At 37.8% G+C, this 18,214-nt stretch overlaps 1 protein-coding gene and 1 long non-coding RNA gene across 7 annotated transcripts in view; one reads left to right on the top strand and one right to left on the bottom strand.

The window, feature by feature from the left end:
• Positions 1–18,214, top strand: part of LOC148736978 (uncharacterized) — a 323,637-nt gene that overhangs the window by 79,244 nt on the left and 226,179 nt on the right. The window lies entirely within an intron of this gene.
• Positions 6,317–10,883, bottom strand: LOC111335114 (macrophage mannose receptor 1-like). The gene is made up of 4 exons (XM_088749225.1): positions 10,856–10,883; positions 10,147–10,524; positions 6,478–6,855; positions 6,317–6,420 (listed from the first exon to the last, which is right to left on the bottom strand). Exons 1-4 carry the CDS (start codon positions 10,881–10,883, stop codon positions 6,317–6,319), a joined length of 888 nt encoding a protein of 295 aa, XP_088605351.1.

The following is an 18,214-nucleotide window of genomic DNA, read 5'->3' as shown; positions in this document are numbered from 1 at the left end:
AAGCTCTAAGCTTGCCTCCTGTCGCTCGGAGTGGAGCTCTCCTCGAGATAACTCCACCCCGAGTACAAGGAGCTTGACGCCCTATTATGAGAATGTTCTCTCGGCTCTCACCACTCAACGCGGGATTCTCTCCCGCACGGAGTGGTGCGATTTTGAATGTTTTTCCAACAAATGTTATCGAACTCTCTTGAAGGAAAACTCCACATCTTCAATTCTTCATCGCTCTTGGACTCCCTTCCTTCCGATTGACTTTGATCTTGACAAATTTTTGAGTTTAGTGCGAGATAACTTTTCTGAAAATTATAAGAACGACATACTCTAGAAAATTGTACTTCGCGCTATTAAGGTCCGCGATTCTCCAAAGAATTGGGGATATATCGACTCAGATAGGTGCGCCTTCTGTTCTCGTAAAGAAACTATAGATCACTGTTTTCTCAATTGCCCCAGTGTAAAATCTGTATGGACCCACTTCTCCCCTATTATCTCCTCTATCCTTGGAACTAGCTTTCTCCCATCCTGTACCTGTTTTCGTTTTTCGCTATTCCCTCAGCGAGACCAACAACAGAATTGCGTGCGACTACTTCCGACTCTCGTTATATAACTTTAGAAACGCTTGGGAGTCCCCATCAATCTGTAGAATTCATGGGGACTCCTATAGAATACTTTTGTGAATAGATTACCTTAAGCTTTAGTTAACATTTGATTAAATCAACTTTTAATTATTTACAACTTAGAATTAGTTAAACAATCCAAGAGTTACATCAATATTATTCTAGGTTACCCCTAGCTACACCAATATTATAGATTAAGCTTATATTAATATTAGACCTAACTATTTTGGAATTATTTATAACCTTACATTAACATTAGTAATTTTTAATACTCGTATATATATATTTAAGAACTCTTGAACTTTGGATTGTTTATCAATAATTAGCTGGGGCCAAGCCCACGTGCGTTAGCAGTTTTATTTTGTAACTTAGGAGGCTTGTTATGAATAAACCCTTTTCAAAACTTGAAAATATGTATAGTTGTTTTCTTTTTCTTTTTCTTTTTTTTCCGATAAAAAAGAAAGAAAATGTATTTATTTCCTTTGGTTACCAAAGAGAACCGAAGTAATTATTTTAGCCGGCCTGCTCTTTAGTATTCCTAAGGTGTCTAATGTTTCGTTCTTTCTGTTCTCTGGACATGTTCCATTATGTAGGAAAGATAATACATAATAAACAAAGAAATAAAAATTGATACCTCTAAGCGAGGATCAAATGAATCTGAAATTCGTATCTCTTTGTTTTCTAAAACGACAAATTGACACTTATCTTTACAGACACGAATCCCAAATTCTACTGCTAAGATAACACACCTCAAAATATTAGATCATCGCGCGTTATTTTCTAACGCTCTCGTTGGAGTTGCGATTATTTGCAATTAGTATTGACCACAACAATTAAACCGACCCGACACCCTCCTCTAGGAGGACGCCACGCCGTGTCCCGAAATGAGCGTCCTACTTTTCCTTCTATAACGAATCCCTTTTCAGTAGACATCTCTATTAAGCGGATGCGGATTCCTAAATAAATTGTATTTTGTTAATTTCCATTGTTAATAAATACGATAGAAGTCGTTTCTCAGTGGTTTATCTGAAAGCATTCATTAATTGTAGAAATGAATAGACATGGTTTTTACTGCGTGACTTATATGTCACTTATTGTGTCACATCAGTGAATGAAAAAAGAGCCAAATGCCCTGCTATTTCCTTGTTACACGGCAGCAAAGGTGCTATTCGCCTATTCCCTTTTCTGTCTTCTGGATTTTAGCCACAATCATCCACAACAAATTTTCATTCTTCGTCTACTTGTTGTGCACTAAGTTTTATCAGACGAAATTGATTAATGAATTGTGACGTTTTATTGCTAATTGTCTATAGGTAGTAAAAAGTCTAAAACAAATTATGAATTTTTATCTGAACACAAAACTTCTCATTCACAATATTTGGATTTTATGTCAAAAAATTCCCGGCAACTTTTCTTTTGGAGTAATAGTAATAGTAATCAAAGTTTAATGTCTTTACGTGGGGCATGGTTACCCATATTGCCCGAGCCAGAGGCTCATGTATGAAACGCAAGACAACAACCCACCCATCCCACCCCAGGGGAGGACATCCATCACACAGTAATCTCGTGCGTGGGAAATTAACGTCTCCTACTCCTAACCCTGCAGGGGACGGGACCACCATTTATTCGTCCCTATCCGAGAAGATTAGAATATCTAAACCATTTCTTGATGTTATAGAAAGGCAGCATATTCTTCTCAATTATTTTAAGACCTTGAGTGCTGGTCCGGCCGGGGATCGATCCCTCGACCTCCAGTACATCAGTCCAGCGCTCTATTCATTGAGCTAACCGGGAGGCAGTTAAAAATAAAAAGAAGAAACTACAAACCACTTGGAAAATAAGAATATAAATTCAGTTGTTGCAAAAGCCAATCTCATTATGCGTTTTATTAAACGTAACCGTATAAGGGAGCTCAAAAGAGACCTTGTTAAAACCCTATCTCTTTCACTGGTAAGATCACATCTCTACTGCGCGTCTCAACTGTGGGCTCCCACTCTCCCACGTTAATGGTCGAGATCCCAAACGTCCAGAGCAGAGCCACACGTTTCATATGCAAAGATCCCGGCCTCTCTTGCGAGTAACACTTAATAGAACCGAACTTCCCCTGAACTATTGGCTAGGATCTCTAGACATTCTCTTTTTCTTCAACTGCAAATTATGTTTAATTAATCTGAAAGGAAACGACCGCTTTGAGTTTTATAGTGAGCGCTGCCGCCGTGGCGCCTCTGGTCTTTTTCTCAAAAGTAAGAAAGCTAAATCCTTACTTAATAGGCATTCCTTTTTTGTAAGAATCTGTAACATATGGAACGCCTTACCAGATAACAGAAAAGGAACTACCGTCTTTCGTAAAAAGCTAAAGTCTTTCTTTCATCTAAGACTTGGCAAAGTCATCCGTTCCTTTAAATTAGTTTGTCTAAAATGTCGTCGTTTCATTGCTCTTAATTATTGTGCGTATTAACCAACTGTTTTTCTTTTGTTTGTTTTGATTTGTTTTTGTTTCTCGTTAATTGTGTTTTTCAGTCTTGAGGCTTATGAATGGGTTGGGTTTCAATTTGTCTACTTTTAGGAGATAGAACAAGGTAATCCACCTAGTAAGGGACAACCTTGTCCTATTGTAAATTTACCTGCCTTTGGCAAACTGTTAAATGAATAAATAGAGAATAAAATCTAACAATTGCGTGACACATCTATTTATTTTTACAAAATGAATGCTATCGGAGAAAACTAAAACAACTTCTATCATATTGCAAGTACTATGAAAATGCTATTTATAGCACTCGAGCATTTATTATTATCACTGAAGCTCACATATTGCAAATGATAAACACAGTTGGTCTTTTCTTTCTATGTCATCAACTTCACTGAAGAGTGAAATTTCTGTGAATTAAAACCTTTGTATGCATAGCAGCACAAAAATCCCCGAAAAACAACCCTATAAACGGTGAGTTTATAATTTCTTCTCATATTTCAAATATCAAGCATTTATTTGACTTAGCATATAGAAAAATCGTTTTTTCAAGCTACCCTACTTTTCACTCGGCACTAAAATAGTAAATAGATCGGAAAATCCGTATTTCCAATTTGAATAGTGATTCTACGTTTTGCGAAAACATAGGGAGAAACTATTCTAAAAGTCTGGGTAATAAATAAGTTCTTCACTGCTTCTGCAAATACAGACGAGGCCTCCAAAAGTTGGGCTAAATTCGACCTTTAAATGACGCTAACTATGCGTGAATGGAATTTTATCAATTTTCTCGGAAAAAAAAGAAAAATCTTTCAACAAACTACATGTGTCTGCGTTTTTTTACCTATATCCCTACCTGATATTAGAATATGAGCCAACTCGACTTTTTACTGTTGCAGGTAATTTCTGAATTTGTCCGATTTTTAGTGATATCTTAATCATGTATATATATTGCGCAAAACTCTGTTATTTCCAGAAATTTGGGACAATATGGCGCAGGCGATTCTCGTGTTACAAGCAAAATGGCACCGAAACAGTATAAGAAAATGTATGGTAAAAGATAGTTTTTTCAAATTAGCCGTTTAACAATGGATATCAATGGATATCCTTTCTCTGCGTAGTTGCAAATGTAGCCTGCATCGGTTAAAACGTCCATCGCTACGAAAAAGAAATACTCAAATACGGGCGTACCTTTCCCCAAAGTATACGAGTAAACACCTCATTCTGATACCATTTTCCTATACAAACTCTTAAAATCTGCTTCGATTTGGTGTTACAATTCTTTTGTCGTGGGAACAACCTTGTGAAGATTCGCAAGTGCGTAGTTCGACATGCATTCTGCAGAAGTTTGCTCAACTAAACCGCTCGTAAACGGTCGAATATGTTGGCCCACAAACTTTCCTCGAGCCGGGAGACTCTTCGTATTTTCACAGAGCTCAAGAGCCAAATACGCCATTTTTAAACACCCCAATTTTAGGAAAAGAAGAACACGAAAGATACAAATTACCATTTTCCTTGTTTTGTCGTCTCGTTTGGCTTTCTGGGATAGTAAGGTACCAGGCCTTTCTCTGGTGGAGTCTTACGAAAATAGAAAGTTACGTTTTCTCTTAAGCTCCACCTTCGCCATATTGAATTGTCTGTAATACGATATACCGCTGACATTTCGTAACGGACTCGAAATGTCCCCGATTTCTGGTGATGTAAGCGATCTCCTCGCTTTCAAATGGACGCTGGGGAAGCTCCCGAGGGTGTCCGCTTCACAGACGCTCCACTTTATTTCATTTAGTCGAAACAAACCAATAAGCAACATGAAAATAAGCGATAAATAAAAGTTTTCCTAGCTGCTGTTAGAGAAAGAGCAGAATGCATGGGCAATTGTTTCGCGCTCGCCGCAGCCCACGCATTGATCGCTCACGGCAAGCTCCCGCCAGGACTTGAGGTAAGCCGGCGTCTTGACCACCCCGTGAACGATCCGCCACGCAATTTTGCTCTCCCAATTTGTGCTCAGACCAGCACCAAAGATTTCTTCCCAAATGTGGCGCCAATTAAATTGGCACGTGAACCTCCGTTTCCACTGTGTGACACAAGGGAGCCGCTGGGGAGGAGGGGGAGTTAGCCTGGAATGAAAGGTTTTAGCACTGTGGTCAGGGAGAGAATCGAAATTCCCCTCCACCCGGTCAACGAGGGTCAGTGCAGCGCGGTAAATAGGGGGTTGGTCATCCCCTAAATGTTTGGGGACGTTATTGGAACGGAGAAACGCCCAGCTTTTAATTCTGTGGCTCAGCGGAAAGTCGACCCAATATCGGGCGAAATAGACCCATTTAGCGGTGTAAGTCGCGTCGCCCACCGAAGAAATCCCCCGGAGTTTAAGGACTCGCGCCTTTTCGAGGGGATTTACTACGGACAACCTCCCCTGTTGCCAGGGGAGCCGGCATGTGTCGCGTTTGACCAGTTCGGCCTTACCGTTCCAGAGGAACTCCCAAATAGCTTTGGTGATGTGGGTGTGAACCCACTCAGGCATTTTTACCACTGTGGCAGTGTACCAGAGGCCCGAAGCTCCCAGCGTGTTAACGATCATAGCTTTGCCTTTAAGGGACAGGGTCCTAGTGCGCCAGGTGTTAAGGCGGGTTTCGAGTTTTGCAACCCGATCCGCACAAACTTTCCTCGAGCCGGGAGAATCTTCGTATTTTTAGAGAGCTCAAGAGTCAAATACGCCATTTTTAAATACCCCAATTTTAGGAAAAGAAGAACACGAAAGATACAAATTACCATTTTCCTTGTTTTGACGTCTCGTTTAGCTTTCTGGGATAGAAAGGTACTAGGCCTTTCTCTGGCGGATTTTTACGAAAATAGAAAGATACGTTTTCTCTTTACTTTCACCGCCGCCATATTGAATTGTCTGTAATACGATATACCGCTGACATTTCGTAACGGGCTCGAAATGTCCCCGATTTCTGGTGATGTAAGCGATCTCCCCGCTTTCAAATGGACGCTGGGGAAGCTACCGAGGGTGTCCGCTTCATAGACGCTCCACTTTACTTTATTTAGTCGAAACAAAGCAATAAGCATTATGAAAATAAGCGATAAATAAAAGTTTTCCTAGCTGCTGTTACTCGTAAGAGTGATTGTAGATACTCAAACCGCAACTGAACCATCTGTTACCTTTCCTTTGCTCATAAGAGTAAACCTTGGACATGTAAAACATGAAAACATCCATTGAGTTGTCTGAAATCTAATATACTTATGCAAATATAAACTTGACCATGACTTTCAGAAGGTTTATAATTTCTGTGGTAAGTTTGACAAACGCTAGCATGATAATGTTTTTGTTACCCCTAAGTGCTTCTGGTAATAAAAATAACTGATATATAACATTTGTTAATATAGAAAGTTTTTTTTTACCTTTGGGAATCTCGCAAATATAACACGAACGGCCAATATTACAATCAAATATACCCCATGTGCCATTACTAGACTGCTTGGATATGTGAGCCATATTGCTGTCACCACTTGGCTGCCCTTCTCCCCATTTGCAAATAGTCAGCGGTCTTCCATTCACCCACGTCCAATTTCCAGCCTTTTTTATTAAACCAATATTCCATCTATTTCTACTGCAAAGAGTAGTTTGCACCTCGTTACTGATGAAATTCCACTCTTCTTCGGTTTCGATGGAAACTAGGTCTACTCCTAATATTTGGCAGGTGGCTCTGTTGTAGGGGCAATACCATCCCCACTTCGAAAACATGTACCAGGAGTTTTTAAAAGATCGAATGGGGCACTCTATAAAGTAATGAAATTAAGAACAAAAGTAATTATCATGTCGAGGATAAAAAAAGTGATAATTATGATAATGATCACAATCACCATAAAGGAGAAAAAAATAATAAGCTAAGAAACGTAACGTATCTCTATTTTCTATTTCTATCCGCATTTTTCAACATCTACAGTGTATATTTGATCAGTGTCAAAGTAGAAATACCCACATGCATATGAATACGAGTGGAGCAAAACAAAAGTAACATGGTGTTGCAATTGAAATCGCTCTCGTTAAGTTTACATCATTTTCGTCTTTCATTAGGGTCAGTGTTGTTGTTGTTGTTTTTTTTTTATTGTTTGTTTGTTTTTCATGTAGTTAGGAATAAAAAGTAATTTTTTTGAACAAGATAAGTTCTGCAAACCCGTAATGTTCTGTCTTAGGGTGACATTTTCTCAGATTTGCCTAAAATCCTGAGGTCAGGGAACCAGGATCCAAAAGCCACCCACAATACCTTTCTGGTATATCACTTTCCCACACGCTTTCTTCTGATACAATTGTATAATTATATAATTAACGCTCGCTCTTACAAGCACAAGCAAAAACACAAGAATACTTCGATAAACGTGTGCTCGACAAATGTTGAGAAAAATGTATCCTTTCGATCGTTTTTCTTTTGGGCGCTTTGCCCGCCAAAAACTTTGCTGTGGCTTGCTGCACAGCAAAATAAAGGATGATCGTAATAACATGTGGAAAAAATAACGGGAAGCTCTTTTTCGGTGGGAAAGCAGCTCTGAGCAGGAGTGGTATTTGATACATATATCTTCATTACGGCGTCCTCTATCTAGGATATTCTATTTTAAATGATTGCACTTTGACTATACATAAGCTCGTGCTGTTATTTTACTTATTGTACATCGCTTATAACAAAGTTGACTAGCAGCATGAACCACCTCCCCTCCCTTCCCCGGTCAGAACGCGCTTAAAAAAACCCATAATTAAATGCAAGTGTGAGTTATCCCAATTTGAAACCGCTAATGCGCACTAGACAGTTTATTTACTGTAGCTTTTGTTAGCTTTTGTAATCATTACGGTGGCCAATTTACCATTTCAACTTTGTTGATATATCCAAATTATTTCGTTACTCCCACCGACGCAGCCCCAAACAGTTTCTTTCGAAACTATCAGCCTTTATTCAGTTTATTTACTGCTTACACACTCAAGTTAGGATAGGCTTTCGATATTGTGAGAGCAATATATTTACCTCTTAGAATATTAATCATTGAAATGAACTTTTAACGGGACCAGGGCTAAGCAGAAATGATTTAGCACTTAATATACTTTATGCGTGGAATGTTTCCTTACCCTTAGGAAATTCACAGATGAAGGCATTTTCATCATATGAAGAGATACCGTTAAAAAGGCTTTTATTCTTGGATATTTCCGCTTTGTCTTCGTTACAATTTGGCTCAAAATCTCACCATTTCCAAATATTCAGTGGTGCTCCACTAAACTACCATGTCCAATTCCTATTCCCACCCCAGCAATCCTTGCATAAACCAATGTGCGACGTATTTGTTCGAGTCCTGCAAATACCGATCCCGATCCCGATCCCAATCCCCCGTAAACTTGTAGCAAAAGTTTTTAAAAGATATAATGGGGCACTCTACAGAATGATGAAAATGAAAACGGAGATAATTATCATGATGATGATAAAAAAGTGATAATTATGATAATGGTGATAACATAATATAATCACAACTACCGTTAAAGATATTAAGAAATAGGCTAGAAAACGTGGCCTATTTTCTATTTTCCATTTCTATTCGTATTTTTAAATATCGGAGGGGTATGTTTGATCAGTGTAAATCAATACAGAACATCTCTCTTCTTTACGGCGTCCACCCTCTCTGATCTGTTTTTTTAGAAGATATTTAACTTCACACGTCTCTGAGTTCATGTAATTTTGGTGGTTGGGTTTTGGAATATCAATAAATTCATCGCGGAGCTAATCCCTCTCTCCGCCCTCCATCGTGCCGGGCTTTTAAAAAAATGTTAACTGTGAGTGTAATTTCTCGAAAATTTACAACCGAAGTTACACAGTTAACCGTATACAGTTGATACCAGAATTGTTGTCAGAAAAAAATTTAGCAAAAGTGCATACGCACGCATCGGTCTCAAAAGACAATTAGAGTATCCGGTGATCAATTAGTTCAAACAAGTGAAATTGATAAAAAGATACGTAAAAAAAGATTAGAAATCAGGGGAGAAATACCAACATGCATGTCAATAAGAGAGGAACAAAACAAAAATAACATGGTGTTGCAATAGAATTCGCTCTCCTTAAGCTTACATGAGTTTTCGTCTTTTATCGGGGTAAATTTTTTTTTTTCGTTTTTTATGCAGGTTAGGATAGAAAAGTCATTTATGTAAACAAAATAAGTTCATCAAATCTGTAATTTTTGTGCTTAAGGTAACATTTTCTCAGACTTCCTCGAAATCCTGAGGTCAAGGAGCCAAGATATGAAGACTACCCACGATACTTTTCGGGGCTATCATGTACTCTTTCCGACACGCTTTTTCCGAAACGATTGCATCTAATTATCGTTCACTCGTTCAAGCACAAAGAGGAATACTTCGATATGTTATTTTGAACACAACATACAAACACTCACCGACTGCAGTGAACGCTCGCTCGACAAATGTTGAGAAATGTATCCTTTCGATCGAGTTTCTTTCAGGCGCTTTGCCCGTCGAAAACTTGCTGTGGCTTGCGGCGCAGCAAAATAAAGTATGATTCTAGAACGATGAAACTTTTTATACAACATGTGTCCCGAAATTTTTCATGGGCAATAAATAACGGAAAACTCTTTTTTGGTCGGAAAGCAGCTCCTATCAGGAGTGGTACTTGACACATATTTCTTCACAGCGACGTCTTCTATTTCGGATATTCTATTTTGAATTATTGCACTTAAACTATCTGTAAGCTCATGCGGTTATTGTACTTATTGTATGACACTTATAACAAGGTTGTCTAGCAGCCTGAGCCACCTCCCCTCCCTTATTTGATCAGAACGGGCTGAAAAAAAAAAACCCATAATTAAATACAAGTGTGAGTTGTCCTAATTTGAAACCGCTAATGCACACTAAACAGTTTATTTACCGCTTACACATTCAAGTTAGGAGAGGCTTTCGATATTGTGAGAGTAATATATTTACCTCTCAAAATTAATCATCGAAATAATTTTTAACGGGACCAGGGCTAAGCGGAAATGGTTTAGCACTTAATGTACTTTATGGGTGGAATGTTTGCTTACCCTGAGGAAATTCACAGATGAAGGCATTTTCATCATATCCAGTGATACTGTTAAAGAGGGCTTCATTCTTGGATATTTCCGCTTCGTAGCCGTTACCATTTGGCTGAGAATCTCGCCATTTCGAAATATTCAGTGGCTCTCCACTACGCCATGTCCAATCTCCATCCCTGTGAGACTTGAATAAACCAATATGCCACGCAGTAGTATTCCAACTATTACGCTTTTGAATCTCACACTTGATAAATTTCCATTCTTCATCGGTTTCAATGGAAACAAGGTCTCCTCCATGACTGCAGCAGACGTGACGGTTATGCCAATAATCTCTTCCCCATTTTGTAAATATGTACGAAGAATTTTTGAAATGGGTACATAGACTTTCTATGAGAAACAAAAATATATAAATGAATAAAAGAAAAAATACAGATTTTTAGAGCATAACGATGATAGCGGTAATGATAATGATGAAAATGGAGACGAAAAATACTGGCTGTATTATTGATATTCATGCCTGACTAACAATGAGCACCGAAAATGGTTACTTCACTAAAGCAAAAATTAGAATTAGGTTTAAGATGATTCCTCAGAAAATAAAGGATATCGAAAAAAATTGTTTTCAACTTTCCCTATATGTTCCCTACCAGCGTGTGTTTCGAAAAATACAATAAAAAAGAAAGATCATCGTGCTTGTGCCTGTACACCCCATTTATACCTGTACTGGCTCTAACCACACGCGTCATTTCATCGGATCACGGTACATCAACAGGACTTTTGCACACTTTTAGTTGTAGATTTTTTACCTTCGACGATTTTTTTTAAACTTCTCCAATTTAAACGGGATAATTTGTACACCAAAATTATGCAGTAAGAAATACAGGTCAGCGTGCTCGTCCAAGAGCTGAGGACCATTGTACCTTTTTACCTGGTCATTGATTTAAAAACAATATCGCGTTCTCGAAATGCTCGTACTTTTTCACCCGATTGCGTGATTTCTATGCGCAATACGGGTTGCGCAATGCAATACTGAGGAATCACCTTAAGTTTTATGGGTCAAAATTGGGGGGATCAAAGTGAAAGCGCTGTTATTCTTTATTTTTTCTTGTTCAGTTATTGTCTAGTTTCTTCAACTCACGTTTAGATCCACAATCGGACTGATGTACCAACGTAATATCTATGACTGATTATTGTAAATAATCAAAATGTATTGATAAATAAGCCTCATAATATCTTTTCCTATTCATTTTAAGATACATAAAATTTGAATTACACTGCCTCACCTGTTCCTTGCAACTCCATCATCAAAGGAAGGATAACTGCAGAAGAGAAAATGAGCAAACGCATCGATTATTATATCAAGAATAACATTTGAATCAATGACAAACTTTATTAGATTTCTAGTTAGACTGGTACTGATGTATCGTAGCTCATTTTATTTGCTACGTGATCTTTAGCCTCTGCCAATAACTTTTATTTCCTTCCCTAAGGAGCTGACGGAGAAATTGTAAAAACAAGTGTTCTTCGCAAAAAAAACTGTTAACCGGCTATTCGGAGCGCATAAGCTATTTACCAGGGTACCTAAGAGATAGTAATGCTGCGGTACAGTCTGTTGATAGTGACGTAGTTCACGCAGTGATTCACCTAACTGCACGCTCAAGACTTACATTTACCTTTATTTCTCAAAGTAGTGTCAAAATCGTAAAGTGTTTCCAAAACTAAGATTTAAGAGCACCCTTCTTACAAATGATATTCCGTCCGAGCACTTTATTGCGGGTTTAGTTAGTTCATTGACTACATACCCCGATGAAATGGAATTTTGGTATTTTTTTCTATTTTTTTGCGGGAGAGGGGTCGTAATTAATACAGGATACCTAGATGTAGCTTTTGAGAAACGTATCTCTGAAGTTATTTCTGCGGGAGAGAAAGTATATATAAAAAAGACAAAGAAAATAGTGCGCGCAAAGAAACAATCTCATCCGGCTTTGCCAAAATTGCAGATGGGGAAATGATATTTTAAAACTTGCCCTTATTATCACATCGCAGAGGACAGTCGTTCTAAGATATCCTAATAGGAGGTAAACTTTATGCGACAGCGAATGGCAGGAGTCGAACAGGCGTATCAACACCACCTAACGGTCGACCGCCTTTTGCTTTACAGCTTACCGGCGTGTCGCCTCACGCAAGGTAGATTTATCTATTGACCAAGGGACTCCTATCATAGTCTAGTTCAACTGTCCTTCATTCAGTAATCAAGATAGTAGACTTACCATACAATACTCGCGATTAGTTAATTTTCATTTTCTTAGGAAAGTAGATTTAAAACCTGATTCATCATGAGTACATACTGCATATGAAATATAGGGAACGTCCTTACAGTAGTAACGCTATGAAACGCAATAGGTCAATAGGACAATAGGACTTTTCGCTGCCATCAGTCTCAAACTCCATAGCTTAAAATGCAGAAAACACCTGTACCTTTGGAGAGCGTTGGAGATCGTTTGTTCAGAGCTGTTTAAGGATCTAAGTTGCTGGCATTCAAACGTTTATTCAAGATATTTGGTTAACAAAAAGAAAAAAGAAAGAAAGCGAAAGAGGCAATCTCTCTGATCCATAGAGTCAAGTACAGCCAACAAACACAGAAAACGTTTTTGACCTAAAATTGTTAAAGCGGTTCTATGCTTCAAAAAGTATTATTTGAAGAATGATAAGCAGAACAGCTTCCATCTGTATCTATCTCTTTCCTTTGATTTTGTTTTCCTTATAGATCAAAACGTATTTTGAAATGATTTTCACAGATATTCCCTATCTCAAGAAATTTCGGTGAAAGATGGCAAAACATCATCTGGCTTAGACTCAGTTCGCAATTATGCCTCGAAATAACCAGGATGGGCGCTGATTCCTTTTGAGCAGCGACGTCGCATCCTGGCAGCAAAGCAAGTGCTAGTGCCTTTTAACTTTATTTTATCGATGTATCCTTAATTGTTGCTGAAATTTGAGGACCACTCAGTCATTTTAAAGCGTACTTTATGATCAACGGAAAAAAAAAGTATGATGTTCTCAGAAACTTGTTTCTAAAAAAACCAAGAAAGTCAAAGTATGGATCGTTCCGCCTAACCACTTTGTTGTTCCGCTTTCCAACCGCATTTTTTCCCTGTTCTTCAGTGTAAGACGTTGTCAAATTTTGAACGTTCCCTTGACGTTAGGTGGTTTAAATAGCATAGGAGAGGCATGATTAACAGGAATATTTTGCGCCAGTTGGAATCATTGCCTGTTTTTATCAAGACAAGATCTACAAAAAATAAGTGACTCGAAAGGAAATGAAATTGTGAATTAGTAAGGTAAGTTTTTAAATGCAACTTAGCAGGTTTCACCCCAAAATTTATCGATAAATTAAACGAAGAGGAAACGTTAAACTGAATTGATCTGTACTTTATCTAAATTTATAATTTTGGAGCTAAACGTAGCGAATTCAATGAAAAAAAATATTGAAATCGATGAGTGATGCCATATTTCTGCCATGAGATCGATGGAAAACATGAATACTGCACTCGGGGTAAAATTCATTAAGTTCTAAAGACCTTTGACTTCCGTTTAGAGAAAAATGGTTTACAACTCAAGTCCATGAATAGTCGAGGAAGTAGGAACTTAATCTAAACTGATTGAAAAAAAAAGATTAGGCCGACACAATTGACTGTCGCTACCGGCATTAACTAATTTTGAAAATTTCTTGTCCAAACTTGCCATCTGTCTATCGCAATCATTGTTTTCTATAGAGCCTGTTTATAGAATGAGCTCAAGTGAACACCCTTCCCTTTTCGTGCAAGATTGTCATAGGTTTTAAACGATGATCTTAATTCGTTTTTGTACGCAGTAGATCTTACAATGTTTGCTTGTCGGCTGACATCTCGTCACAGCAACTTCAGAATGTTGGTAACCAGGCTATTGTGTTTTGAGAGCCTACATGTTATTTCTGAAAGGTATTGCACCGAACTTCATTTATGACACAATAACCATGAATTATATCGTGAATTTCGATTTCATAACCGCGTAATTTTGTTAAACACCTCTCTTTCTTTTTTTCAATTTCTATATTTATCTTTATTAGCTATATTCTTTTCAAGTATAATAAAGCTAAGAACAGACATTAAAAAATTTGATTAGTCGAGAGAGCCTAATAAAAGCCGCCGATAATATGTTCTTTCCGGTTGGATTTCTCTTGGGGTTACAGGACGTTCCAATACCGAGATATCTTTATCTAACAGTTCAGTACTTCCTTTACATTTCTGGAACAAAACCGCTGGATAAAGTAGAGTTTGTACTTACTCAGCGCACAATGTATTGACAGTGCTGTAAACATTTTACCGGATTGAAGCCCACTTGATAACAACCGAAGCGCAAAAGATTTTCTAACGTTTTAAAGGAGATAGTGTGTAGTGGACAAAACAATACTCGATCGCTTCTTACTGAGATAAGTCACAATTATGTTCTTCTCTTTATAAACGGACCAACGAGGCTGGAGGCTATTTGCACCAGATGTGGAGCAATAGTTCGCTTCATTAATACAAAAAGTTTAAGATACTGAAACAGCTTTATTCGCTCACGTTTTGTAATAGCGCAGATAGTAAAAGGTTGAAAGATTACGCGGTTAATGAAAATAGTTCCAAGGAATCATGTTTAAAGGTAGATGTCTTTTGCGATTTAAAATTTTTCCTATCGAAAGTTATTGCAAATGTCCCATCTTTTAAATGGAAAAAAAAATAGCTCGTTGTAGTTATTGACGTCTACATCGTATGCAAATAACTTTGGCGGCGTGGGAAGGAGGATAAACATGAAGGGAGGGGAGGGAGGGGGCGTAGAGGAGTCGGTCAACACGCTAAATTATAATAAGATTGCAAACTTAATGACAAACTGAAAATATAACATAACTTCGCAAAGCTTCCTCAGTGCGATACTGTTTCATGATGGATTTTACATATTTCCCATCGAATACGATCATATGCTCGGCTTGATGTGTTACCGCCATTTTTTTTTTTTTTTGTTTTTGTTTTTTTTGTTTTTGTTCTTTTTTTTTTTGTTTTAAGAATAGATCTTCGCTGCACGGGCCGTAAGCTCCGCTATGAATTAGACAATTACTCGTGAGTTCAAAAATGTTTGCTTCTCGATCGGAGCAAAATTGGATATTTTCTGCAGACAAATATACAGGTATGCTTTACAAATGGCAGCATTGTTGTTGTGTTAGTTGATTTTTACTAATTACGCAACATCTCCGAAGAATTGAATTGAATGGTAATGAAAACTGTAATTTGTGAATGCAAATGAGCTATTTCGGCTCAGCATCGTATTTATTCTTTTTTCATTCAGTCTTTGGGTGGAATTCATTCATTTCTACAAGATACGGGTGTTCTTTTGAAGGAAAACAGTTTACAAATCAATAAAATGAAAACCCAAGGAAGCAGAGGCCTGAATTAAAAAGATAACGTAAAGATAAACCTGTCGTGAGATGATCTGTCGCTGATAGCATTCATTGTAAAAATTCCTCGTATAAACTCGCTTCCTGGTTTCTATAGAGCAAGATGATGAGGGGAGCTCGAATGAAATTCTCTTTTCCTTTTGTACAAGATAATTTTATTCCACAGGAGCAGCGTCTGACTTATTTCAAAAGGACGAACTTTGTTTTACCGCGAAAGAGGTCAGATACGTATTCTCTGCTGACATCTGTCACAGTCTAACTTTAGAAGGTTCGTAATTAATCCAACGCGTTTACGTATTACTTCTGAATGGTGTTGCATATCACGTCAAAACACAACAATTATGAATTATATCGTCCACTTCAAATTTAAAACTGCATAACTAGGTCATCTTGGTTAATATTTTTCAACTCATTTTGTGTCTTAACAAAAATAAAAATTACATATAAAACAACTTAAAAGATAACTTCCTCTGTTTTCATTCATTTGTTTTTATTGTACATGTTTATTTTCTTTATCCTCGTTTTTTCTACGAAACTTAAGAACAGGCGTTTATTATAACAATTTATTTTGAAAGGGTCTTATCTAAAAGCCGCCAGTTAGGTCTCCTTTTTTTTTTTTTTTCGGTTTAATTCAACTGGTTTTTACAGGACGTTTCATCACAGAAATATCTATATCTAACCATTCACTATTTGCCTCATATTTCTATTACATAACCAACAGATGTAGTATAGATTATACAGTATATAAGTAGCGCATAGGTACTGGCATGGTTGTGAACATTTAACCGGAATAAAGCCGATTCATCTCCCAATTCATCAAGCTTACGAAATGCAAAATTGCCTCCAGTAGATGCCGGTACGTTTATGTCTATTCTTGACTTGGTAATAACGCACTTACGACCGTCTCCCGGTTAGCTCAATCGATAGAGCGCTGGACTGTTGTGCGGGAGGTCGAGGGTTCGAGCCCCGGCCGGACCAACACTCAAGGTCTTAAAATAATTGAGAAGAGTATGCCGCCTTTCTATAACATCAAGAAATGGTTAGATAATCTAGTCTTCTCGGATAGGGAGGAATGAATGGAGGTCCCGTCTCCTGTAGGATTAGGTGTAGGAGACGTTAATTCACCACGGACGAGGTTACTGTGTGATGGATGTCCTCCCCTGGGCTAGGATGGGTGCCTTTACAGGGCCAGCAGTAATTGACGCAAGCTGTTGCGGTGTCCCTACTTGTTGGCGAAGCTAATAAACTATAAACTAAAGTATATTTTCCACCGTATTTCAAGTCTTTTTTGAAGGAGGTAATATGTAATACACATAACAATACTCGATCGCTTCTTACCAACAAGAGTCACCAATTCTGGTTTTTTTCTTTATGAAGGGACTAATGAGACTAAAGGATATTTCTATCAGGTGCGGATAGATCACTTCATTAAACCAAGGAATACTTAGTTTACACTTTGCTATAGCACACAGAATTATGATTGGATCAAATACGTTTTAAAAAATTAAAAACTAGCTCCATTATCATTCCGGTTTAATACTAGTTCTATGTGTGTTAGTGTTTTCTCGCAGCGCGCAAGCGAAGAATTGAATTGTTGTTACGAAAAAAAATGGCGGACAATTTGAATCATTTGACGACGAAGAGTCAGAATGGCTGGCAAATATACATCCAAGTTTATTAAATGAATCGAACGAAGAAAACCAGCTAGACGACTTGGAAATTTCTTCATTTATTAAAGAAAAAAGAAACAGCAACACGACAACGCGTCAATTCCGTTCCGCTTCGTATACTGTCACGCACTCCCCGTAAATGAATATCCGCGAAATTCGCCCACACTGAAATAACAGTTTGGCGTGTTGGATGATAAATAACTTATTAGACGTTTTGTTGCGTAGTATCACTGAGTATTTTTACTTCTTATTTGTATTTTGACTCACCCTACGGGCTCTTCAAATTACGACACAACTCGTCAAAGTACTCAGCGATACTACACAACAAAACGTCTAATTGAATGTATATATATATTCATTTGCGCGAATAGAAATAATTGACATTAATCCATCTATAAGCTGAGACTGCTCATGATAATTGGACAGGCGCCTTTAACCTCGTGTATCATCAACTTTGCCAAAGGGACTTCTTTGGCAATGCATCTAAGTACGTATAGTAATGCAATTCTACCATAGAATTCCACAGGTTAGGGATTATCTTCTCAATTTTTTTTTTAAATCATGAGTTCTATGTGAACCTTTTTAATGGTTTTGGCCATCGACATTTAAAGGGTCAGAAAACTGAAAACAAAATAAACATACAAAGGGGCGAAGGAAGGAAAAGTGTGAGTCATTACGCTTGAGAGCAGCAAGATGCCAAACCTAACATGCTGAACATATAACTAAACAATACGTAACTTGGTAACGATTCACGTGAGACGTGGTCATCATTTAATTTATCTATATACAATTGAAAGGGTTTTTAAAGTCAAGTCGTATGTAAGTGCTTTCTCTGATATCAGAGTCGAAGCACTCTTTACGTGCAGAGAGACATGGAAGTGAAGTTGAAGATGAAGGACATTGAGGTACGTCAGGTTTTAATTCTGAAAATGTC

The sequence above is a fragment of the Stylophora pistillata genome, chromosome 2 (assembly GCF_964205215.1).
Source record: "Stylophora pistillata chromosome 2, jaStyPist1.2, whole genome shotgun sequence".
Lineage (NCBI taxonomy): Eukaryota > Metazoa > Cnidaria > Anthozoa > Scleractinia > Pocilloporidae > Stylophora > Stylophora pistillata.
This window is presented reverse-complemented; position numbering and strand designations above follow the sequence as displayed.

Coding starts and splice junctions, on each gene's coding strand:
- LOC111335114 (XM_088749225.1), bottom strand. CDS start 10,883: ATGACGCGTGTGGTTAGAGCCAGTACAG. Junction 10,525..10,855: donor TGTGGTTAGAGCCAGTACAG/GTATAAATGGGG, acceptor TGTTTCTCATAG/AAAGTCTATGTACCCATTTC. Junction 6,421..6,477: donor TATTTGCGAGATTCCCAAAG/GTAAAAAAAAAC, acceptor TTTTATTACCAG/AAGCACTTAGGGGTAACAAA.